Raw genomic sequence first — 25736 nt, 5'->3', positions numbered from 1 at the left:
ATTTTTTTCCAACCACCTTGGGGTGCCCCCTGATGCCCAGGGCCCCGGGGCACGTGCCCAAAGTGCCCATATGGTAGATCCGGCCCTGAGTAGAATGAGGGGAAATTGCTCAAAGGACACCTGAAACACAGTTAAAGGCTGAAGTCAAGTATTAGTTGGCGGGAGGGTAGAATTGTTCAACATCTGCAGGAAATAAATGTAGGGTGGTGTGACAATGGCAGAACATATGAGAAAAGGTGTGAATTGAAAAACATCCAGATAGCATGTGGGGGCGTTGGGTTGTGCAGAACGCTTCCTTTGTAGACAGTGAGGACTCTAATACCAGCCTAGTCTTCAGTGTTTAATGTAGGTTATTTTATAACTGTCTGTTTTTATAATGCTGTTCATAATGCTGTTGAATGTAAACAATTTAATAATAACAGAATAAGTCAAGAGATGAATTCTCAATGTCCCCCACCTGTATGAATGAATGAACCATTGTAAAACGCTTTGAGCACTTGGAAAAGCGCTATAAAAATGCAATTCAATTCATTATTATGAACACAGACATCTCAGGCTCAGTATTCACTACAGTTTGTGTATCTCATTACCAAGTCTAAAGACTAGAACATAATCTTGTAGTACTTCACACTGATATGAATGGGTTTTCTGGGTGACAACACATCACACTGGACTCCCAATATTGTTAAACAATAGGCCAAGCATTTATCAACCATGAGGTCTTTGACAGCAACTTGCCCTTGGAATCTTCCTCATTTTCTCACTAGAGAGACTGATTTCTTTCACCATTTCGCATATTCTAAAATATTCTTTTTCACACCTACTGCACTTGAGGTGCACAGGAGAGAACAGCTAAGGTGGAGAAAAAAGCAAATGTCCCGCAGAACGTCTTCTCTTAAAATATATATTTATTTAGGAACAACGTTTCGGTCCAACTGACCTTCAGGTCATGTATCTGATGATGTCATAGTCAAGTCATCATAAATAAAAACTTCCATACTACATACAATAAATCTTAAGACCTGGAACGCATCTCTGTCATTTTTCGGTTTGAGCTAAAAATAAGTATCCGTGCCGTGCTATGAGCTTGTAGATCTGCTAATTTTGAAAAATCGAGAAAATTTGTGCAAATCCACAAATATATATTTTTAAAGCGAACATTTGTAACTCAAATCTTTGCTTCTGGGGTCCCTGGAACAACATATTTTGAGATGGGGTCCACGGCCAAATACCTAATGGGTTTATATTTTTTTTTGTGAAATCTTAAAATATTAAATATTAAATTATCCATTGGATTCCTCGTAAATCAAGTGATGTAATCAATTACTGTATGAGACATCATACTGTGTCGTCTCTCTCTCTCTTATTTCCCTGTTTCACACAGCAGTAGTTACAGCTCACTGCATAGGAAGTAGAAAAGGTTTTTCAGAGTCATTCATCTGAGGAAAGGATGGGGCACACGCTGCCCTATGTGCTCCTCTGTGAGTATATCACTATTATTACTAGTAGGTCTATTGATCTAGTATTTGAACAATTACTTCTATGAAGGAACACAACACAATTTTGTTGACAACACAAAGTTAAGCTGCTGACAGTAAAATTGTGTCAATATAATCAATGTTGTACTTTTTTATGTAGGATCTCCACCAATATTTTCACCTTTATCATTTCAACAAATATGTGAATTTACTATTAACAGTCATGATGCAACTATATACAGTACAAAGACACTCTATAGCAGGGGTAGGCAACCTTAGGCACGGGTGCCAACATTGGCACAGGGGAGGGTGATCACTGGCACACTGGCATACAGTAAGTGAGAGAGAGAGGATATTTATTTTTAAACTAAATATTCCAAATAAAAGTTTAGTCAGTTAGATTAAGTCTCCTCACATCTATATACAGATTACATCCTGCACATAATTCTACATTCATTCAAACCTAACTCTGACTGGGGAGGAGTCTAATGATCATTACATCCTGATGTGAAAGAAAATGTTTCTAGAGAAAAAAATATATAAAAGGTTGCTATGTATAGCCTATGGACAATCAAAATCGTGGAATATTTATTTATGATGTGGTGTCATAATTAAAATGTATGTTGATACGGCACACTGACTATCAAGACATGGCACTTCATGTCTAAAAAGTTGCCGACCCACTTCTATAGCATAACACCATTTATTTATGTTTTACGTATTACCGAAGCTGCAAAACATTTGATGGATATTAGAATTTTATTGCAAACTAGACCAGTTTTTTTAATTTTTAAAGCAGGTACTTTTGAATACTTAAAGGAGCACTTCACCCATTTATCTTTATCGTATCTTCATATTAATAGTCCTCACTAATGCTCATTATAAGATAGCACCATTTAATGATGTCATCATTTATTAGGTGTTAATAACATTGTTAACATAATGGACAAATGATTGTTGTTTGTTATTTGTTGTTATTGAACTTGAGTCAACTGTTGTCCATGTTGGTATCGTGTTAATTAGGAATAAAATGCTGATATTTATGCTTAGCTTCATATTATCTCATCAAATATCTTTCAGTGCTGAGTAGCTTCCTCTCCTATGGACACAGTCAAGGTGAAATTTGATTTACTATCTATTATGTTTATTCACTCAAAATCATGTGTGTGTGTGTGTGTGTGTGTGTGTGTGTGTGTGTGTGTGTGTGTGTGTGTGTGTGTGTGTGTGTGTGTGTGTGTGTGTGTGTGTGTGTGTGTGTGTGTGTGTGTATTATATCAGTTGGGAGAAATTCTGAGGCTCACAGTTCTATTTTATTTCTCTGTCATAAATAACAGCTGCCCCAAAAACTACTTTGACAGCAGACAGAAATCGTGTACTGACATCAAACAGTGTGACCCTCACCTGTACTGTGCACAGTACAGCTTCATGGAACATCTACTGGCACAGAGACAGACAACTGGATGTGACAGATCAGTCAACCTACACATTCAATCCCTCCAGTGTCTCAGAGAGTGGAAGCTACTGGTGTCGTGGAGGGAAAAGAGACCCACGATACTACACCACACAATATACTGAATACAGCAACCAAGTTTATATCACCGTCTCTGGTGAGTTACATATAGCATACAAATTGTATGCTATATGTTTATTGTATTCTTATGAAAAAAAACTAACAATCGAAAGGTTTAAGCAGCTTCCTAAATTCATATCTGTAATTTGTTCTAAGATAATATTTTACCTATTTACCATCAGCTTTTAGTTGTCTAATTAAAATGTGCATTTAGTTGAAATTAAAACTTAGATATTTTATGGTTTCACTCAAATTGATCAAGACGAATATGGGTCTATTCATTGTCATTAACAGAATGTAGCCGTTAGTGATGTGCGGGTCGGGTTTTTTCATGACCCGCCCCGCCCCGCCCGCCACGGAACCCAACCCGCCTCAACCCGCCCCGTGAACCCATATATAAATCTATGGCTCAACCCGCCCCGCGACCCGCGGTATAAAAAAAACCCCGGTAAAATCATGAAGGAAAATAATCTTCAAGTATACACCCCAAGTGTATTCAAACTGTTTTACTGTTATTATTCTACTTCTTATTAGGAATAAAAACAAAACAAGAGCATGTGATTTTTTATTTTTTTTGCGTGTGAGAGGCTGACCCGCTCACCCGCAGCCCGCATAATTGCCTGACTCGACCCACCCGCGCTGCGGGTTGACCCGCGGGTCCCGCGGGTTACGGGTCGGCCCGCTCATCACTAGTAGCCGTTGTTCTTTAGTGGATAAGTGGTTAGCACTGCTATAGCAAAGGTGGGGAGTTTTTCTGTGTGGAATTTACATGTTCTTATGTGTATTTCCTCCAGAAAAACATGTTAGGTGGTCAGGGACATGCTCCTGTCAGTGCTCTTCACCAAGGGTGACCTTAGAGTTGGATGTAGTGCTCAGTGGCTGCTGTTAACCATCCTATTAGGAGGATGGGTTAAATACAGAGGATGAATTTACCCACAAGGATCAATAAAGTATTGTGTGTTACTTCTACAGAGGCACCTGTGCCTGTTCTCAGCAGACACCCTGACTGGCCTGATCATTTCCTTGGAGAGACTGTTACTCTGAAATGTACGATACAGGAAGGAGGTGCCTATGACTGGAAGTACACATGGTGGAAGGATAATATCCAGAATTACAGAGAATTAGATGAATATGTAATAAGTCCTTCTGAGAAGTATCCCAGCGGTCAATACAAGTGTAGAGGTCAACGCAAACATGACCAACAATTATCCAAATTCAGCAATTCCATCACTATGACTTTTAAAGGTATGGATACTCTGTATACTTTTGATGATACTATACTGTGCTTTCTTCACACACCTGCTTCCATTCCTACACCTTGTTGACTGCTCACAATAAATCACATCACAATTGTTTTAAATATCTCAGCATTTGTATCGATTCGTCACTTCGTAATTACAACAGAATAGGCTATAGGATTTGTAGTACTTTTCATGTACTGTATCTCAGGCGTGCACAGTTACAGGTAAGAGAGTAGGTACAACAATGTTCTGTAAAAATATATGCATTAACATACTAACTAACATATAGTTGCCCGTGAACAGCAATTACATTGTGCTGGACAAGGAAAGGAAAGGGAGAAGATAAAGAGGAAAATAATAAGAATTCATCCTCGGGAGCATGAATGAGTTCAGCAACTTTTTTTGACAATACAGCCATAAAATATGGAGATATCTTATGTGCAAGCAGACATTTTTGCCTAATTGGGTCATCAAAATCAGCAGTTGATGGAGATGCATCCATCCTCCCAACCACCGTCCAAGCCATAGAGCCCCACCGCTAGGGGGAGCTAAAACGTCATTTAAGTTTAGGTATTATTTTACAGATGGTTTAGTTTAGGTATGGGTTTGGAATGGGTTAATGTCTGAATGAATGAATGGTAATTCTGTTTAAAGTTCTTCTACTTTAAAAGGGACATTCCACTCAGATGCTCTCTTTCTACTCTCTGTATTCATGTTTTTAAATGTACATTCCAGTCAAATTGTTTTCTTATTTAGTCAGTGCATATGATTTTAAAGATATTTTCCACTAACGGTGAAAGCTAGTGCACGGTTTCTCCTGGAAGTGCACGTTTCAGTTTAAAGTTTTTCTTCCTAATCTGAACAACAGATAAACCAAAGCCCACACTGAAAGCTGACCAAACAGACATACCTGAAGGGGGCAGTGTTACACTGACCTGCTCTGTGGAGGGGTCATCTGGATGGAAATACCAACATAATAGAGGCTCACTAATTATGAAATATGGTAATGGCCAAATCAGTGTGTCAGAGGGAGGAGTCTACAAGTGCAGAGGATGGAGAGGAAAACCAGTTTACAACACTGAATACAGTGATGCAGTCACCATGAACAGAATTGGTAAGTAATCAGTCCTCTCATATTTTCACCTCACTAGTTGACATGCCCACAAGTGACCAGTACATCAATGTGACAATGATGCCATCTGGATTTTCATTTAAATTGTCACAGCACTGTGATTTGTGCAGCTTTGTTCAATAACCTGACCTAATAACTTGCTATCATCAGCTAAAGATTGGACAGGGAGGTCAGGTTGTTATTAGAAACTTATGTCTTGTTTGTGTGTAGCCGGAAAGGTCTATGCAGTCATGTTGTGTGCTAATTTGGATTTCTTAATGTAAACAGTGGGCAAGTCTGCTGTGATCCTGCAGTCCAGTTGGCCTCAGCTATTCAGTGGACAGACCATCACTCTCAAGTGTGAGATACAGGGGAGAGGTGGCACAGACTGGAATTATGAATGGAAAACAACCAGTTCATCTTCAGACAGACCAGTAAACCAAGCTGAATTCAGGATCAACAGTGTCTCTGTGTCTCACAGTGGAGACTACAGGTGTAAGGGCCGTCCCACAAATGACCTGCTGTCTTCAACAGGGTGGAGTGAGGCTGTTAAATTGACTGTGTCATGTAAGTCAGATTGTGTCTTATTTGTATAGAAAATGTATTTTGTACAGACTCCAGATATTGAACATCAATATCAATATCTTCAACAGACATGTCAAATAGCAAGCTATGCTTTGAGTGTGAAAAGTTTAATGCTAATTCTAATTTGGTTGACATTTTTGTAGTTTTAAAGGTACATTTCACTCATACAGTTTACAGTGTATGTATGCCTTTAAATAGGCCTACATTTCAGTCAAATTGTATTCCTATGTAGTCTGTATGATTTTAAAGTTACATTCCACCAAAAAGCTATTTACCCAGTGTAGCTTTCAGCTAGCCCATATTTCTCTGTGTTCTAGTTTTAGATGTGTTCTCCTAATCTGAACAACAGATAAACCAAAGGCCACATTGAAAGCTGACCAAAGAGACATACCTGTAAGGGGCAGTGTTACAATGACCTGCTCTGTGGAGGAGTCATCTGGATGGAAATACTACTGGTACCAAAACAACACAGACTCACTGATCATACAAGATGCTGTTCAATACCCTGATGGACCAATCAGTGTGTCTGAAGGAGGAGTCTACTGGTGCAGAGGAGGGAGAGGAGAACCTGTTTACTACACTGAATACAGTGATGCTGTCATCATGACCAGAATTGGTGAGTGATTTCCTTTGCTTTGTTATGAAATGAAAAATAACTAAAGTGGACTAAAAATGTATTGTCAATAGATATCTACTTCAACATCTATATGCAGTCATTTTGCATGCTAATGTGGATTTTTCTTAAACAGGCAGGTCTGTTGTGATTCTGCTGTCAAGTTGGCCTCAGATATTTAGTGGAGAGACCATCACTGTCAAGTGTGAGATACAGGGGAGAGATGACACTGATTGGAATTATGAATGGAGCACACCCAGCTCATATTTATACGAACCAGTGAACCAAGCTGAATTCAGGATCAACAATGTCTCTGTGTCTCACAGTGGATACTACATGTGTAAGGGCCGTCCCAAAAATGACCGGCACTCTACAACAGGGTGGAGTGAGGCTGTTAAATTGACTGTGTCAGGTAAGTGTAATTTACATAGCAAAAATCAAGGGAATATTGTGAATTGGAGAGGGAACTTCTATTAAATAAATGGTGCCGCCTCCAGAAATTGCATGAAACATCAATATCTTCAACAGACATACTGTATGTCAAACAATAAACGTTTTAATACAGATAATGTGCTTTCCCACAGCCAAACCCCAGTCTTTTCTGAGTCTGTCTCCACAATGGTTGAGTCCTGGAGCCTCAGTGACTCTGAGCTGTGATGTTAAAGAATCATCTGCAGGCTGGATGTTCTACTGGTACAGAGCTGTTCCTAAATCATCACACAACTCCTTCACTTATGAGCTCTTATCTGATAGCCACCATGGGACTGTAGAGGGTTCCTACATCATTCATGGTGCTACAGGCACAGGAGGATATGTGTGTAAAGCTGGGAGAGGAGACCCAGTTTATTACACTGAGGACAGTAAACTTCAGTTTGTGTGGTCTGGTGGTGAGTGTGACTCATAATTCATCATTAATAATTCTTCTAGGTTGTTTTCTTAACAACCTACCTGACAGGTAGGTTGTTGACTGACAGTTTTCTATTTGTATTTCTTTCACATTCTCTGATATTGTTCTCACTTTTCTTGAGTTTAGTTCATTTTAACACTGCTTTTTGTTTGACCTTTGACCTCTGATCCTGTGTTGTGTTTTAGATCTTCATCCTTCAGCTTCTCTCACAGTGAGTTCTAACAGAACTCAACACTTCATCAATGAGTCTGTCTCACTGAGCTGTGAGGGAAACTCTACTGAATGGAAAGTGAAGAATTACACTGATCGATTGAATGAGATCTCATCCAGGCGTTCAATGACTGGATCTACATGGAGGATCAGATCTTTACGTAAAAGTGACACTGGAGTGTACTGGTGTGAGTCTGAATTGGGAGAGTTCAGCAATGCTGTCAACATCACAGTACATGGTGAGTCCAGTTACTTCATTCACTACCTAACAATACTGCAGCATTCCATCAGCTCATTAAAAGCGTGTTCTTGTATTTGCTCAGTGTGAATTCTAACATGTGGACTGTTTTACAGATGGTTTTGTCATCCTGGTGAGTCCTGTCCACCCTGTGATTGAGGGACATCCTGTGACTCTCCAATGCAAACATGAAACAGACTCGCCACTCTATAACGTGGACTTTTATAGAAATGATGAACTGGTCCAAACTAAAACCAATGGAGAGATGATCATACCTGCTGTATCTAAGTCTGATGAGGGATTCTACAAGTGTAAATATTCTGGAGGAGAATCACCACAGAGCTGGATGACAGTGAGATGGCAGAGTGAGTATACTGACAATAATTTACAGTACCTTTGTATTGTTTTGTTTTAATGTATTACACACACACACATTTATTTACTGGCATTACTTTCCTCCCTCATAATTATGTATTATACGGTATGTAGTGTACGAATTAGGCTAAACACAGGTTTTAATCTTGACGGAATACAACTTTAAAAGGAAACCCATTAAAATGTTCTTAATTACTTTTTACATTTTTATTTCAGCTGTAGACAATATCAGATATGACAGTAGTCTACCAGGTTATAACAGTTCAATCAAAATGTATTGAGGCATACACTATAGCCCGTTATGTTAAATGATAAAATGAGTTGTTCTAAATACTAATCTATTTATTTCAAATTATATTCTCATTGCTGTCATACTGTCTTATCCTTCAGTGTCAAAACCAAGTTCTTCACATGTTGTGGGACTGATTGTGGGACTTCTTGTTGTGATTCTACTGACCATCCTATTGCTCCTGCTGTGTCGATACAGAACATCTAAATGTGAGAAGTACAGTACTAACATTAGATAGATCTAGATTACAATCACTCACCAACTGTCCTTAAATGATACTGATTACCATGGCATAGCAATTCAATGGTAAAAAAAAACATGTTTTATTTTTATTTACAGATCCATGTTGTGCCAGGTAAGCAGTATTTCTCTGTCTATTCATCAACATGACAGTAGTAGATTCCATCTGGTTTTCTACTTTATTTCTGATAAATATACTTTATCTTTTAATTACAGCCAAGTTCAGTCTCAGGGAACCAATCAGACCTCAGCTGGAGACCAGCGGACCAATCAAAGTGGGGATCCAGATGATGTGTACTACCCACTGCAGCATGGTCAGTCTTTGAACCGAACCTATCATGTTGGTTAAGGACACTTCTGATAAGTCCTTCGGACAAGGATAACTGGTTCTGACTTAAATTTAAATTTACTTCAAATTTAAAAATAAATCTTCATTCATAAATTCTTTGGTTAAAATAAGTGTGAAATAGCTCTATTTGATAGCAATCATTGTTATAGATTGTTTGTTCAGTAACAGGGATTTCCCCATCTCTCCAGCTCTTTATGGAACAGAAAATGCATTTTCAGTTCGGGATACCGATTTAATCCAGTCAGGAGAGAGAACTCAGGATACAGTATAAACAAATGAAATTGGAAGTGATGTCACAAAGAAGTGAGCAGACACAATTGGAATGGGAACATTATTATATTGAAGCTGATAAATGGGTACTCTCTCCTGATTGGATGAATCTGAAAAAACACCCTAGCAATGATTATCATAATAGAACTTTAAATATTAATATATAACACAAGCACACACGCACGCACACACACACACACACACACACACACACACACACACACACACACACACACACACACACACACACACACACACACACACACACACACACACACACACACACACACACACACACACACACACACACACACACACACTTTAAACAATGAATGTCCTTTTGAAGTATATCAACGTCTGTCAGTTTGTGTTCCTTTTTCCTAAATGGCAAAATAATGAACTAAATTGAAAATATGTTTGAAGCAACACAAATAAGTAGCCTACACAATAATACTATATTCTGTTTACCTCTATAGGTGACACAAGCGTTTATGGAGAAATCAATCACTCTGATGAAAATGGTACAGTATATATTTTTTATATGGTTAAGTCCAATGCTTTCGTTTGGTTTTATTGTGGAATATTAATGTTAAGAGCGTATTCTTTTCAGTTTAAAATGTATCACTAGATTGTTTTTTTTACTTTTCAGTGGGATGAGGGCTTCATGGCCCTCTATCAATTACTCTGTTCACAGGACAGTTTTGTTTACTGTGTACCAATGCCACCACCTCGTTCACAGCCTTTCTAAAAAACCTTAGGCTTATATGTTTTTACTTTGAACTCCAGACTTACAATGTTAAAATAACAGTGAGCGTGCTTTTCACCAACATTATACATTGTTAATTGTGTCTTTACAGTCTGCTATCTAACTCATATTCTTCCCTTTAACTGTGTCACTCACTGCATACTGTACATTTTGGTAACAGATAACTGTTCCATTAATTCAAATAAATTGGGTATTAAATGAGGTACCGGTAATTCATTTCCAGAGGCAAATCGTTTTTCTGAAATGGTGTAATTGTAGTAGGATACAAGGAGAATAGTTTCTCAAGGGGAATTAGTTATATTTTCACAACAGCAGTTAAAACATTTTGGTACTACAAAAAACTACATAAAAATAGGTAGCCACTTAACCACAAAAAAATCTATATTATTTTTAAAAGAAAAAAAACAGATTAGAAATAACTTTAATTTCAACATTAGATGGATTACATCTAGATTACAATCACTCACCAACTCTCCTTAAATTATAGCCTACTGATTACCATGGTATAGCAATTTTAAGGTTCAAAAGGATAACAGGTTCTAATTTAAATCTAAATTAATTTAGATCTTAAAATTATTTATCATCACATAATCATTAATTAAAGGTGCAGTAAGTGATATTTATTTTGTTAAAATCGTATAATAAATTAATAATAAATGCACAAAATCTTTGTACGTCCGTTCGTCTCCTTCAATCTCGGCACGCACAACGCTCACAAGTAACGGCCCGAGGAAGTGCCTGACGTCGAGATAGGCATTGTCCAGAACCGCCACTGTGATATATTGGACCAAACGACTTCAAACTCGACACGTGCATTGACGAGGACTCGAGGGAGTGAGTCCATCATTCGGATAGGCGGTTGTCCAGAACTGCCGATCCGACCGAAATGCCAATGGCATGTCAATGTCAATGGGCATGCCAGCTTGCTCATTGACATGCCCATATATGGGTAGATTGGTGCGCACCGGTCTACTTAAGTGTCAAATGGCTCTATCTGTGTGTTCAGTAAAAGGGGAAAAAAACATTTTCAGTTTGGGATACCAATTTAATCCAATCAGGAGATAATTCATACAGGATACAGTATAAAAAAGTGAAATTGTAAGTGATGATACAAAGAAGTGAGCAGACAATTGGAACTGGAACATAAAATTGAAGCTGATAAATGGGTACTCTCTCCTGATTGGATGAAACTGGCAACCCACCTGAAAATGTATTTTCTGTTTATTAAAGAGCTGGAGAGACGGGTAGACCCCTGTTATTGAACAAACACAGTAGCAGTGATAACTCAGAACATACCGCAGAGCTTTAACCTTTTCACATACACAAAAAAACAACATAGTTTAGTTTAAACCATAATATCACTTACACTACCTTTAAATAATGAATGTCCTTTTTGAAGTAGTTTAACGTCTGTTAGATTGTTTTGTGTTCTTTTTTCCTAAATAACTAAATTGAAATGCATGTTTGAAATGTCACAAATAAGTACCACATTAATGCTATATTTTGTTTACTTCTAGGTAGACTGAGAGAACGAGAGCAATCCATGGTCTCGAAGGGCGGATCCAAACCCAGGCGCCCGGAGCAGGCGCGTCCTCCGATTGCTTCACCAATCTATGTCCCCGCCTCCCCCCCCCTCCCCCCTCCCCCCCCCCCCGGTCTGTGCACGGAGCAGGCTGACGTCACCAAATTTAGAGCGACGCCCCTCTGCACTCTGAATGGTTAGGAGATAACAAGCTTCAAAGACCATCGTTCCTGCATCGTTCCCCCAGACTTTTTCTTTTGTAACAAAAAAAATGGCTGGGTTTCCGAGGCTACTTCTAGGTGACACAAGTGTTTATGGAAACATACATCACTCTGCTGACTACGAAAATGGTACGTATAGTAAATACTTTTTCCAATGATTTGATATGTTAGGAGGGTAATTTTATCAGGTTTATATCACTTGATTTTTACTCTGTTCACCCAGGCCAGTTTCGTTTACTGAAATTTAGAGGGAAAAAAATCTGTAACTTAGAAGGAAATGCAAATTCAAAACACTTTTCTGTCTATAATGACATGCCAAAAATTAGGATTCTAGTTTAGAAAGAAACATTTTAAGTTTTTAATTAGGAAGAAGATCTGAGACCAAATTGTTAATGTGTGTGCAACATAGTATCTTTATCAATCATTGTAAATAGATGGGGGGAAAAAACACAAACCAAATCTCTACCAAAGTTTAATTCTGCTTCAATTCTTCTCATATCCAATTGTTTGTAGGAAAATTACAGCAAAGTAGAGTCCATAATTAGACATATATTTTGAGACCAAGTGGATGTTGAGGGATATTCCTGTGAGCAGAGATATCTGTGCTCTGTGAAGATGGAATGAAAATTTAAATCAGTGAATGACAAAACTGAATAAGATGTAAATACACTTCGCTTGTTCCAGGAAAAGCAGTGGATAAAATATGATATACTGTAGCATAATGTTCAATGACAGAGTATCCTGTATTAAATGTACTAGAAGTTCGGGCCGCTGCGCGGCCCTCACATCTAGCGTCCGCGCGACGTCGCACTGTGTAGGTGTGTACATGTAGTGTGCAAGGAAGTAGTAGTGTTGAGTAATGTGATTGAGGCAAGAGAAGTATTGGGTATGAATGTAGGCGGGTTGTTGTTGATTGAAATGAGATTGCATTGTTTGTTAGATAGCATGGTTTATTGGCATGGTGTGATGTCGGACAGTGTTGGTGGCAACATGTAAATGTGAGAAAGGCAAAATAGCAGTGAAATGAAATGACATCCAGAATAACATTAACAGTGAAGCATTAATCAGGAGCAGAAGTGTTTATCCTTTGGTTTTGTCCTTTGTGATGGATGAGAGTGTGTTGTGTATTGATGGTCCTCATAGCGGCGTTCTGCGAAGAGAGAGATGGACAGCATGCATGATTAGGCAGTTGTGAAATGTGTGCGTAACATAGTAATTGTAATATTCTGTGTAGATGTAAGGAAAAGGAATGTGAGAGATTGGGTGATAGAATGCATTGGAGGGATTATGGGGTAAATCAAAGCACTTACTTTTGGCGGGGGGCGTCTGTAAGGAGCGAGTTGTCCTTCTGCTGGCGCGGTTGCTGTCACTGCGGTTAGCTGAGAAGTGGAGACAGTTGTGTGTGGGCAAAAAGGAATTAGCCGGGATGTTGTGGTATGCAGTTTGTGGTTGAGAGTATTTGTGACATTGAAGAGCGTTTGCGGCTGCATTTGCGCGAGCCACACGCTGGCGAGTGGCATTGCGTGTGCGTTTGCCCAGCATAGCTTTTTTGCGTGGTCCCATGGCTGCGTGCGAAGTTGTGGGTACTGTGTAGTAAAGTTTCCTGTTGTCTCTGTGTCGTTCTGTGTACTGCGTAGTAAAGTTTCCTGTTGTCTCTGTGTCGTTCTGTGTGCTCTGCGGGGGTAGGGGCTACGTGCAGTAGAGGGGGTAGGGGCTACGTGCAGTAGAGTTGCAAGGCAACAACACGTGGACGTGTGTGGCATTGGTAGCGTCGCTGAGGACACTGGCATTGGCCAGGGCATCCAGGTCCTTTATAGTGATGGCTGTGCCCCTGTCATTATGGTGATGTCAGATAGTGTCAGACATCTCCATATATGGAGCTGCCTATATCAGTTATGCCCAAATATGGGACCGTGATGGCTGTGCCCCTGTCATTATGGTGATGTCAGATAGTGTCAGACATCTCCATATATGGAGCTGCCTATATCAGTTATGCCCAAATATGTGGGTTCTCTGATGTCAGACCAAAATAAGCACCCGGAAGTGAATTTCGCGCTGGGGAAGAGATTTGCATAGTATTGGGGCATAATGCGTTTCATATTTATTGTACATCATGGAAGTAGAGTAACGGTATGGGAAGCAGCCGGTTCAGAGGCAGAATATTGAGGAATTTTGGGGTAAAATGTGGAGTTAGTTGGGCCATGTGTGTGCGTGGAGACCGCGCACACACACATGTGTAGCCCCATGAGTTTGGCCGTCAATTATAGGTGCAAGATATTGTTATCTGTTTCAACTCCTCAGATACAGATGTGTAGGGCAACCCAACACGACACATGTGGATAAAGTCAAATGGATCTTTAGCAATAAATGCAGGGTAACAAGTACTGTATACAGTGATGGAAGAAGTACTCATATGTTTTACTTACGCAAAAGTATCAATACTGCAATGTAGATATACTCTGTTACAAGTAAAAGTCCGGAATTAAACATTTACTTAAGTAAAAGTACAAAAGTATCGGCATCAGAATATACTTAAAGTACCAAAAGTAAAAGTACTCATTGTGCAAAATGTCCCATTTCATAAGTTCAAAATGTATAAAAATATTTTTTTGAAAATAGCCAATCTAGCTCACAATGTGTCGCGATGGGACGCATTCACAGCTTGTAGATCTACTATTTTCAAATGGCCGAAATGTATATAGGGCTGAAGTGGTTAGTGTGTTTTGTAATAATTATCAAAATCTACAAAGTAACTAGTAACAACATTTTCATATCATTGTAGTGGAGTAAAAGCACAATATTTTCCAAATAAAGTAAAAGTACCTCAAAATTGTACTTAAGTACAGTACTTGCGTACAAGTACTTAGTTACTTTACACCACTGCTCACACAAGCACATGCACAAAAACACAGATACAAGTGCATACGCAATGAAAATGCGAACACATTATTTTACAGTTGCCTCATTCACGCGCATTAAATTGTACTGTACAAAATATACTTTTTTATGACAATTGTGGTTTCAGATTAAAACAAAAACAAATAATTTTAAACTTAAACTAAATGTTTATTGTATATTTTATAGTTTACTGTGTACCATATGTTTTTTTACAGACTTTTGTTTTATTACATTTAATTGGTTTAAAAATAATGATAATGATTATAAATAACAATGATATTGAATAATGATTATTTAAATTTGTTTTAGTTACTTAACTATTTTTTTTGTAATGATTTTGACCTCCTGTCTGAACATTTTGTTCATTAATCTCAAAGAAACAATGTTTTAGCTTTTTTCCACATTATTTTTGTTATACATATTGTTCAAAGTATGTGATGTAAATAAATATATCTTTATTTTTATTTTTTAAATAAACTGCTTCAGAGAACAAAATGTTGTCATAATGTCTAATATGAATTACCTTATAATCTGAACAGCGCCCATCACATCTGTGCTTGTATTAGCAATTCAATCACAACACACTAATGTTGTGTAAACTTCCACATCTCTTAGCCTCCCAATAACAGTGTCATGCATATTCAATCGTTTTGAGAGTCTGCAGTATGCCACACAAAATCATTCACATTTTAATTTAGAACTCCCCTAAAGATTCCTCATGTCACCCCCTAGTGCCCTTTTAGTGTCACTACACTTCCACAAAACATGGATGGAGGGTGGACAGACAGACATTCAGACCCAGGCCAGGGGGGCCCTCAAGGAGGCACAGCCACAGCAACAACTGCAGCTGTGCATTATACCTTGATAAAAAATAAGCAACACAAACTCAGGTCTATTCCAAGACATAATTAAATTAAATTATACTGTACATCCAATTATACCTCCGTGTTTGTGTATCATGTTGTGTTTCCTCTGGTTGCTGTACCATCATTGACATGTACAGTACATTGACATGTAATGCATTTTTTTTTAATGTTACATTTTATAATGGAATCGATGGCACTTGGGCTGAAACCTTGCCCAAATATGGAGTCATACATCATAGATACAGTACAACATAGGGGACTGACAGAAGAACTGACTGACTGACTGACTGACTGAAGAAAAAGGTGGATAAAGATATATAGCAAAGTATGTACCTCATGGCACAGCTTGAGGTGGTTCAAGGTGATGTGTGCATGGGTCCTACTTATAAATATCATATATGTATGTGCACTGGGCTTTCACCCCCATATAGCTGAGGACTTACAGGTACTTACAGACAATACATCTGTATTTTTATGCCGGCTCCAAACAAAAGGTATTTATTTTGGAGTGGGAACACTGAGCAGCCCGCAAACAAGCTGTTTAATACCACTGAGACACTAAGGCCTTGAAGGAGGGAAGAGAAAATACTCTAAAATACCAGTTTTTTAGTCAGACTCAGTGAGATATTCATCAAGGGATGAATATATATTATGCTCACAGAGTGAGCATGAGCCCCAACCCCACCTAATTCCTCTTATTCTCTCATAGCAAACTGTACCTCAGACTAGCCGGGCCTTTTAGCAGAGCAAGAAAGGATCCTTTGCTGCAGCCCTCCAGACCCTCCCTGGCTACTTGCTGAGTGTTCCCCCCAGCATGGCTTGAGGGCGCCACTCATGGGCTAGATGTTGCTACTGCAAGGTTGAAAAGAAGTAAAAAGACAGCCTGCTCACACACAGGACTCAGCACTCAGGACACATGGGCAAACACAACACAACATTCAAACACATTCCCTTCCCAAGGTACAAGCCACTGAACACCAGTGCACACACACAACCCCAACACTTCACTCAGTTATGCCAAAAACACAAATAACACTCTCTCCCCAAGAGCGTAACCACAGAATACCACACCCACAACTGGTTTAGTCTCACACTGCCGAATGGCCCACTGTCCCTGCCTGCACTCTCTTGTGTTCAAGCAGTCCCTCTGTGTGTGTTGCTGGGCCATTTTAATCAAAGAACAGGTATTTATGAACCATTTCAGGTCCTCAGCGATGTGAAGACAGAGGAACATATAGCTTATCACATATCCAGCCTACCACTGCAGTGTCGTCCGTAAATGTAATGATGGTGTTGGGATTTGAGGACAGGCACACAGTCGTGGGTGAATAGGTAGTATAGGTGCAGTGTTGAGCTGAGGCCAAGATGGCGTAGTTTTGTGATAAGCTTAGAGGGGAGGATAGTATTGAATGCTGAACCGTAATCAATGAATAATATTCGTATACTATGTTTTTGTCCTTCTGGATCAGGTGAGTGAGAGGTTGACAGGGTGAGTAAATGGTCGTCTGAGGGTGGCAGGGTTTTGACAGCTGTCTCTGTGTCTGGGCATACACTTAATCCTTTTACTCCGTTCCAAAAGTTATCATAGCAAATATTACTATGCAATAACTTCAGATATAAAGCTTGTTAATGCATTTTGGATTTCTCTTTTGTCTTATACATACAACAGTGTTAACAACACAAGACATCGTGACTAGGCAGAGAAGAGATGAGCAAACCACAACAGGATGCACATCCAACCACATGTGTCCTTGCTATTGTCGTCTGTGTTTGCCTACTCACAAAGCCCAGACAACTGTACTACTTATATACATTATATGTTGCCGATGTTTTTTGTTGTGCCTTTGCTATTTGTATGCCTTTGTTTTTAAACCCTGTAGCACTTTGATATTGTAAAAATGTAAAATGTGTTACAAATAACGAACACTGAAATGCCCAGATTGATGTACATAGACATGTCATGTTTAGACACTAACACTATGAACTGCCACAAAATACCAGTGCTCACTGCTTATCATCAAACACATTTACCCTGTTCTGCTCATTACTGCTACATCACAACTGCTCACCTATACAGCCTGGAGTTGGTACCATAGACTGCATATACAGTACATTGACTTGCCCTTGCCTTTCCAAAGCTGCTACACCTACCTGTTCCATGGCCCCACCCAGAACCTACTGAGACCTACTGTAATAATCACCTGCCAAGTCACAGCTCACCCTGCTGCTTGTCACTAAACTGAAAGCTACAGCCGACTACTGTCACCTAACAGCATGGCTCCCCTACACTTCCATCTACCCATATTACTATAGCTGTACATTTACCTTTTCTTTTCCTACATCACACAGCTGATCATAGCACATATTACAATTCATACAGTTACATTATAATTTGTCTTATCAACAACAACTATGACAACATGGCCGAACAACCAAGTTACTGTCATACTTCACAAAGAGCATGTGGTTAGTGAATACACTTACTGCACAACCCAACGGATGTTTTTCCATTCACACCTTTTCTCAGGTTTTGCTATTGTCACACCACCCTACGTGTACATTTATTTCCTGCAGATGTTGAACATTTCTACCCTACTGCCAACTAATACTTGACATCAGCCTTTAACTGCTTTTCAGATGTTCTTTGAACAATTTCCCCTCATTCTACTGCTACTTAAATTTCATATATCCCACATCTCCTGCACCACTACAGTACCTCTACCCAAATTCTGCTACTTTACACTACACTTGCTTGATGAATATTAGCATTTTCTAACATGGTTCCCTAACACTTCAACCACCAATCTTACAATATTACCTTAAAGATGCTGTAAGTTATATGTTTTGATTAAATAAATACAAATATTTCTGTTAAAGCTATATTCTGACATTGCTATGTGTTGTTTGTTCAGTAACCGAGGTCTCCCCGTCTCTCAGGAATTATGATGCGTCTATATGGTAGTAGGCTGATGCACGGAGCATGCACGCACACACATGCACATCCACATGCATACTGTACCTTCTTAAGCGTGCGTGCGCACGCACACACACACACACACACACACACACACACACACACACACACACACACACACACACACACACACACACACACACACAAACACACACACACACACACACACACATACGTTCCACTGTGATGGAGGCTTTATTGTGTGACTGTGGTTTGACACACGCTGCTTCCTTTGTGGAGAGTGAGGACTCTAATACCAGCCTAGCCTTCAGTGTTTAATGTAGGTTGTGTTATAGTATGTTTTACTCATAATGCTGTTAAATGTATTTTAAAACACTTTAACCATAATAGAATAAAATAATTCTCTATTATGAACACAGACGTTTTGTGCTTAGTATTCACTACAGTTTGTGTATCTCATTACAAATTCTAAAGACTAACATAATCTTGTAGTACTTCACATTGATACTAAAACAGAGGTAACAGGGCTTGTGAATTATGTAATGGGTGAAAACACATCACACTGGATTTATTAAACAATAGGCCAAGCATTTATCAACCATGAGGTACAGCAACTTGCCTTGGGAATCTTCCTCATTTTCTCACTAGAGACACTGATTTCACTCACCATTTCCCCTAAACTTTGTAGAAAATTTCCTTTTGCACACCTACTGTACTTACAAGGACAGGTGCGTAGGAGAGAACAGCTAATGTGGAGAAAAAATGTAATGTCTCGCAGAATGTCTTCTCTTAAAAAACATATTTATTTAGGAACATTTCAGTCCAACTGACCTTCATTTGGTATCTGATGCATATGGAGATATCTGATGAAGGTCACTTGGACCGAACTGCTGTACCTCAATAAACATATTTTCTCTAAGTGAAGACGGTGTGTGGGACATATTCTTTTTTATCCACATATTCTAAACAAATCATTGTGAAATTGTGGTTCTCAAAAGCAATGTGTGGCAGGAATAGTAATGTAATTTATCCTGTCTGTCTGTTAACAAAATAACTACAGAAAAAAATGCAGATTTTCATGAAACAAGAGGAAACAAGATTCCTCGTAAATCAAGTGATGTGATCATTTACTGTATGATACATCACACAGTCTCTCTCTCTCTCTCTCTCTCTCTCTCTCTCTCTCTCTCTCTCTCTCTCTCTCTCTCTCTCTCTCTCTCTCTCTCTCTCTCTCTCTCTCTCTCTCTCTCTCTCTCTCTCTCTCTCTCTCTCTCTCTCTCTCTCTCTCTCTCTCTCTCTCTCTCTCTCTCTCTCTCTCTCTCTCAGAGGAGCCAGAAAAAAATATTTTGGAGGCGCTACCCACACATTTAGCTGTGTTGCTCATTCTACGAATACCCGATCCTTACAAGCTGTACCTCGTTGGAAAGGTGACTAATCAACGATAAAAATGATATAAAACACAATACCAATTGGTATTATTAAAGTGGAGATATAATTGACCGAAGTTAAGTTTCCGAACTTTTTTTGAGCAGTTTAGTTTGAATAAAAACATAGATATTTTATGGTTTCACTCAATTTGATTAAGTGATGAATATGGGTCTATTGTCATTAACTAAATGCAAATGCAACCTCATAGCAAGAGTGTGAAGTTTTTTCTGTGTGGAATTTACATGTTCTCCTCATGTGGGTTTCCTCCCACAAAAACAGACATGTTAGGTAGTCAGGAACATGCTCCTGTCAGTGCTCTTGACCAAGGGTGACCTTAAAGTTGGATCTGGTGCCCAGGTGCTTCTCAGTGGCTGTTGTTAACCATTCTAATAGTTAAAGGGATGGGTTAAATACAGAGGATGAATTTACCCACAAGTATTACTCAACTTATCTGTGTGTTACTTCTACAGAGGCACCTGTGCCTGTTCTCAGCAGACACTCTGACTGGCCTGAGAATTTCATTGGAGAGACTACTCTGACATGTACGATACAGGAAGGACGTGCATCTGACTGGAAGTACACATGGCGGAAGTATCCCAGTGGTGAATACAAGTGTCAAGGTCAACGCAAGCAGGACCAACAATTATCCAAATTCAGCAATCCCATCACTTTTAAAGGTATGGTATAGTCAGTATAGCTTTGAATAATGATTCTATACTGCTTCCATTCCCCCACTTGACTGCTCAAAATAAATCTCATCAAGGTTTTGCCTTTATCAGCATGTGTATCTTACATTACAAAAGAGTAGGATTTGCAGTACTTGTCATGTGCTGTAACTCACAGGCACAGTTACAGGAAACACGAGTATGGTACAACAATATTAGATACATATTAACGCATACATGCATCATTAGATGATGCCAGGCAGAGAAAGGAAAGGGAGAAGAGGAAGATGAGAATATGCAGAGAAGGTGAAGATAAGAGGAAAATGAAGACAAAGATGCAAATAATATTGAAAGGAGAAGAAGTTCAAGTGAAAATTAACAGGACAAGAGGCAGAGAACAGGAAGATTAAAAGGAGAATATGAAGAGAAGATGAAAAGGAGAAGTGTTAAGAAGTTTGTGAAATTCTTTTATTTGTGCACACTCCATGTTGTAGTTTTCATGAGAAGAGAGAGGACAGAAGTAGGGTAGAGCAGGAGAGGTAAGGGGGAAAATGGGGGGAAATGGCTATATTGTCTTGACAATATAGACAGCACAGATACTTGATATATACAGTACGTATATCTTATGTGCAAGTGGACATTTTTGCCTAATGGGGGAATTAAATTAAAGGTCATTGGCTCACCAAAATCAGCAGATGCCATCCTCTGGGGTTCAAGGAGATGTATTCGCCCACTCTCCTAACCAAGCCAAAGAGCCCTATCGCTAGTGAGGCTAAAAATAATATGTGTTTAGTATTATGTTAAAGATGGTTTACTTTAGGTATGGTTTGGAATAAGTAATTGATAAATGGTAGTTCTGTTAAAAGTTAATGTACTTATAAAAGGTACATGCCTCACAGATGCTCTAATTACTCTGTGTACAATGATTTTTAAATGTACATTCCAGTCAAACTAGTATTCCTAATGACAAAGAGTCAGTGTATTTTTATTCCACTAATGCTGAATGCTCTATGAAGTGCCTGTTGTATTTTTTACGTTTTTCTTCCTAATCTGAACAACAGATCAACCAAAGGCCATACTGAAAGCTGACCAAACAGACATGCCTGTAGGGGGCAGTGTGACACTGACCTGCTCTGTGGAGGAGTCATCTGGATGGAAATACTACTGGTACCAACATGACATAAACTCACTGATCAGACAAGATGGTGTTCAATACTCTGATGGACCAATCAGTGTGTCTGAAGGAGTCTACTGGTGTAGAGGCGGGAGAGGACAACCTGTTTACTACACTGAATACAGTGATGCAGTCACCATAGACACAATTGGTGAGTATGGGCAAAAAATAATTATTTTCACATTTTTACTGTATGGTTGAAGGCCATGCCATCTAGAATAGGGTCTGTGTATCAGGGTTATTATAAGTTAACTAAAACTAACAAAATGACGAAACCTATAATTGGAGAAAAAATAAAATAATGTTTGTTAACTGAAATGAAGGCTAACTGAAATGAAGGCTTTAAACAAGGCTTTAAAAAATAATATAATATTTTTCAAACAATACAGCAGAAATAGCCGATCTACAATCTCACAACATGGACGCGTTGTGAGCTTGTAGATCTACTATTTTTGAATCTCTAAAACAAATCAAAACTAAAACTAAGCCTTTTCACAAAATAAAAACTAAACTAAACTACCAAATCCACTTTAAAAACAAAATAAAACTACCTGAAATTGAAAACAAAAAAAAATCTAAAATGAAATTAAAATAAAAAAAGTTTTTGCCCCCCCCAACAAATCTCTCAGTTACTGTACACTGTTCTTGTGAAGGAGTTTAGTAGTGAAAACATACATATTTATACATTTTTCATAACAAATTGTGGTGCCACTTAAACCCACAGTGATTTGTGCATCTATGTTCAAGAACTGCACATATAACTTGCTATCCTTTAGCTAAAGATTGGACAGAGCAGACAGGGCGTTATAAAAAGTTTTGTTTTATTCTGTTAAGAATCAAACTTCTAGACAGACAGATCTATATTCATACAGTCATTTTGCATGCTAATTTGTATTTCTTCATGCAAACAGTGGGCAGGTCTGTTGTGATCCTGCAGAACAGGTGGTCTCACTTATTCTGCGGAGAGACCCTCACTCTCAAGTGTGAGATACAGGGGAGAGGTGACACGGACTGGAATTATGAATGGAAAAAGACCAGCGCATCTTTATACGAACAAGTCAACCAAGCTGAATTCAGATTCAGCAGTGTTTTAAAGTATCATAGTGGAGACTACATGTGTAAGGGCCGTCCCACAAATGACCTGCACTCTTCAACAGGGTGGAGTGATGCTTTTAAATTGACTGTGTCAGGTACGTCAGATCTCATTTATATAAATGTCTAGGAAATAATATTGTGAATGGGACAGGGAACTTCCATAGAACTGTCTTTTGTGCAGCCTCCAGACATTGCACGTAACATCAATGTGTTCAACAGACATATGTCATGTCAAATAGCAAACAATATTTTAATACAGAGAAATGTCCTTTCCTACAGACAAACCCAAGTCTTTGTTGAGTTTGTCTCCCCCATGGTTGAGTCCTGGAGCCTCAGTGACTCTGAACTGTGATGTTAAAGAATCATCTGAAGGCTGGAGGTTCTACTGGTACAGAGCTGTTCCTACACCATCACACAACTCTTACACTTATGAGCTCTTATCTGGTAGCCACAGTGGGACTGTAGAGGGATCCTACATCATTCATGGTCCTACAGGCACAGGAGGATATGTGTGTAAAGCTGGGAGAGGAGACCCAGTTTATTACACTGAGGACAGTAAACCTCAGTTTGTGTGGTCTGGTGGTGAGTGTGACTCATAATTCATCATTCTTAAATATTCTAGGTTGTTTTCTTAACAAACCAAAGGACATTCTATTTGTATATATTTCACATTCTCTGAACTTGTTGTCACTTTTCTTGAATTCAGTTTACTGTAACACTGCTCTTAGTTTGACCTCTACTATCTGCTGTGTTGTGTTTTAGATCTTCATTCTTCAGCTTCTCTCACAGTGAGTTCTAACAGAACTCAACATTTCATCTCTGAGTCTGTCTCAATGAGCTGTGAGGGAAACTCTACTGAATGGAAAGTGAAGAGTTACACTGATCGATTGGATGAGATTTCATCTGGACTTTCAATGACTGGATTTATATGGAAGATCACAAATTTACATACAAGTGACAAAGGAGTGTATTGGTGTGAGTCTACATTGGGCGAGTACAGTAATGCTGTCAACATCACAGTACATGGCGAGTCCAGTTACTTCATTCACTACCTAACAATACTGCAGCATTCCATCAACTCATTAAAAACATGTTTTTGTATTTGCTCAATCCTGTGAATATGAATCCTAATATGTAGACTATGTTTTTAAATTGTTAACTGTTTTACAGATGGTTCTGTCATCCTGGTGAGCCCTGTCCACCCTGTGACTGAGGGACATTCTGTGACTCTTCAATGCAAACACAGAACAGACTCTTCACTCTCCAACGTGGACTTTTATAGAAATTATGAACTGGTCCAAACTAAAACCAATGGAGAGATGATCATAGCTGCTGTATCTAAGTCTGATGAAGGATTCTACAAGTGTAACTATTCTGGAGAAGAATCACCACAGAGCTGGATGACAGTGAGATGTGAGTATACTGACAATTCAATCAATCAATTTCTCATTTTCTTTTGCATATGCAAATTGAAATATAAATCAATTAAAAGCACAAATTAATTTACATATGCCATTCTTTGTGATACTTCTGTGTTACTTGTAGGGTAAGAATGAGGAAAAATCTGGTTTTACTCTGGAAGAATTACACTTAACACCAACTATTGTTATATAGCCAGAAATATAGTTAATTAAAGAAAAATCTCAATTACCTAAATAAAGAAAAAATGTTCAAGCTTTGTTTGTTATTACACAATAGAAAACAGCTTAAATGCTTCAAACTATTATTTGAACCATTACAATATACCCTAAATGTAAAAATGTAGTTGTTGCTATTTTCCTTGCCATTATACTGTCTCTACCTTCAGTGTCTGGAACTGTGGAACAGAGTTCTTCACATGCAGTGGGACTGATTGTGGGACTTCTTGTTGTGATTCTACTGACCATCCTTCTGCTCCTGTTGTATCGATACAGAACATTCAATGGTGAGAACCACTCAAATAGGGATTGCATCTTTTAAAAAACTCATGCTGGGAAATTGTCCTGTCCTCCTACACACAATGAACAGCAGAAGACTGGCTTGTAGTGTAAAACACTAACAAACATATGATGATCTTTTATTACAGATCCATGTTGGAACAGGTAGGTATAGCTCTCCGTTTCTAGGGCTGTCCCCCACTGACTGCTGACACCTTTATGTCAGCAGTCAGCATGTGTGTGTGTGTGTGTGTGTGTGTGTGTGTGTGTGTGTGTGTGTGTGTGTGTGTGTGTGTGTGTGTGTGTGTGTGTGTGTGTGTGTGTGTGTGTGTGTGTGTGTGTGTGTGTGTGTGTGTGTGTGTGTGTGTGTGTGTGTGTGTGTGAGTCTCTAATCTTAGTTATAACATGGCCACAGCAGATCTTGTTTAAATATTTATCTTCAGAAGGGGATCTCTGATAATGACATCAAAGAAAAGGACCCGCACACTGTCTGGAACTTGCAAAAAATGTTTTGCTCTTTTAAATATTTATCTTGAAATAGATTTGTCAAGTGCCAGGGAACCAATCAGGACTCAGACCAGATGACCAACCAGAGAGGAAGTGCAGATGATGGATACTCCCCACGTCAGCATGGTCAGCCTTTCAGAGAAATAGATTTGACTGAATTACATATACAGTAGACATTAATAGGGCAGAGATGATATGAATTGGTAACTGAATATACGGACGTCCAGTGATGTGACGTATTCACATATTGAACTAAAACATATGGGC

The 25736-nt window shown here is 38.8% G+C and overlaps 1 protein-coding gene and 1 long non-coding RNA gene across 2 annotated transcripts; both read left to right on the top strand.

Moving 5' to 3' along the window:
- The first annotated feature begins 1443 nt into the window (after window positions 1-1443).
- LOC311034797 lies at window positions 1444-3027 on the top strand. The gene is made up of 3 exons (XR_014599633.1): window positions 1444-1481; window positions 2559-2594; window positions 2813-3027. It is a non-coding gene; the product is annotated as an uncharacterized lncRNA (long non-coding RNA).
- A 2363-nt stretch (window positions 3028-5390) lies between these two features.
- LOC311034442 (Fc receptor-like protein 5) lies at window positions 5391-25591 on the top strand (the record flags this gene model as incomplete). Its single annotated transcript, XM_084042322.1, has 9 exons — window positions 5391-5403; window positions 5689-5967; window positions 6335-6601; window positions 6735-7010; window positions 7183-7485; window positions 7691-7954; window positions 24217-24459; window positions 24854-24970; window positions 25112-25591. 9 exons carry the CDS (start codon window positions 5391-5393, stop codon window positions 25129-25131), a joined length of 1782 nt encoding a protein of 593 aa, XP_083898448.1. The 3' UTR covers window positions 25132-25591.
- Between the last annotated feature and the right edge of the window lie 145 nt (window positions 25592-25736).

This window comes from Gymnoscopelus microlampas, assembly GCF_963454915.1.
Source record: "Gymnoscopelus microlampas genome assembly, chromosome: 19".
NCBI lineage: Eukaryota > Metazoa > Chordata > Actinopteri > Myctophiformes > Myctophidae > Gymnoscopelus > Gymnoscopelus microlampas.
This window is presented reverse-complemented; position numbering and strand designations above follow the sequence as displayed.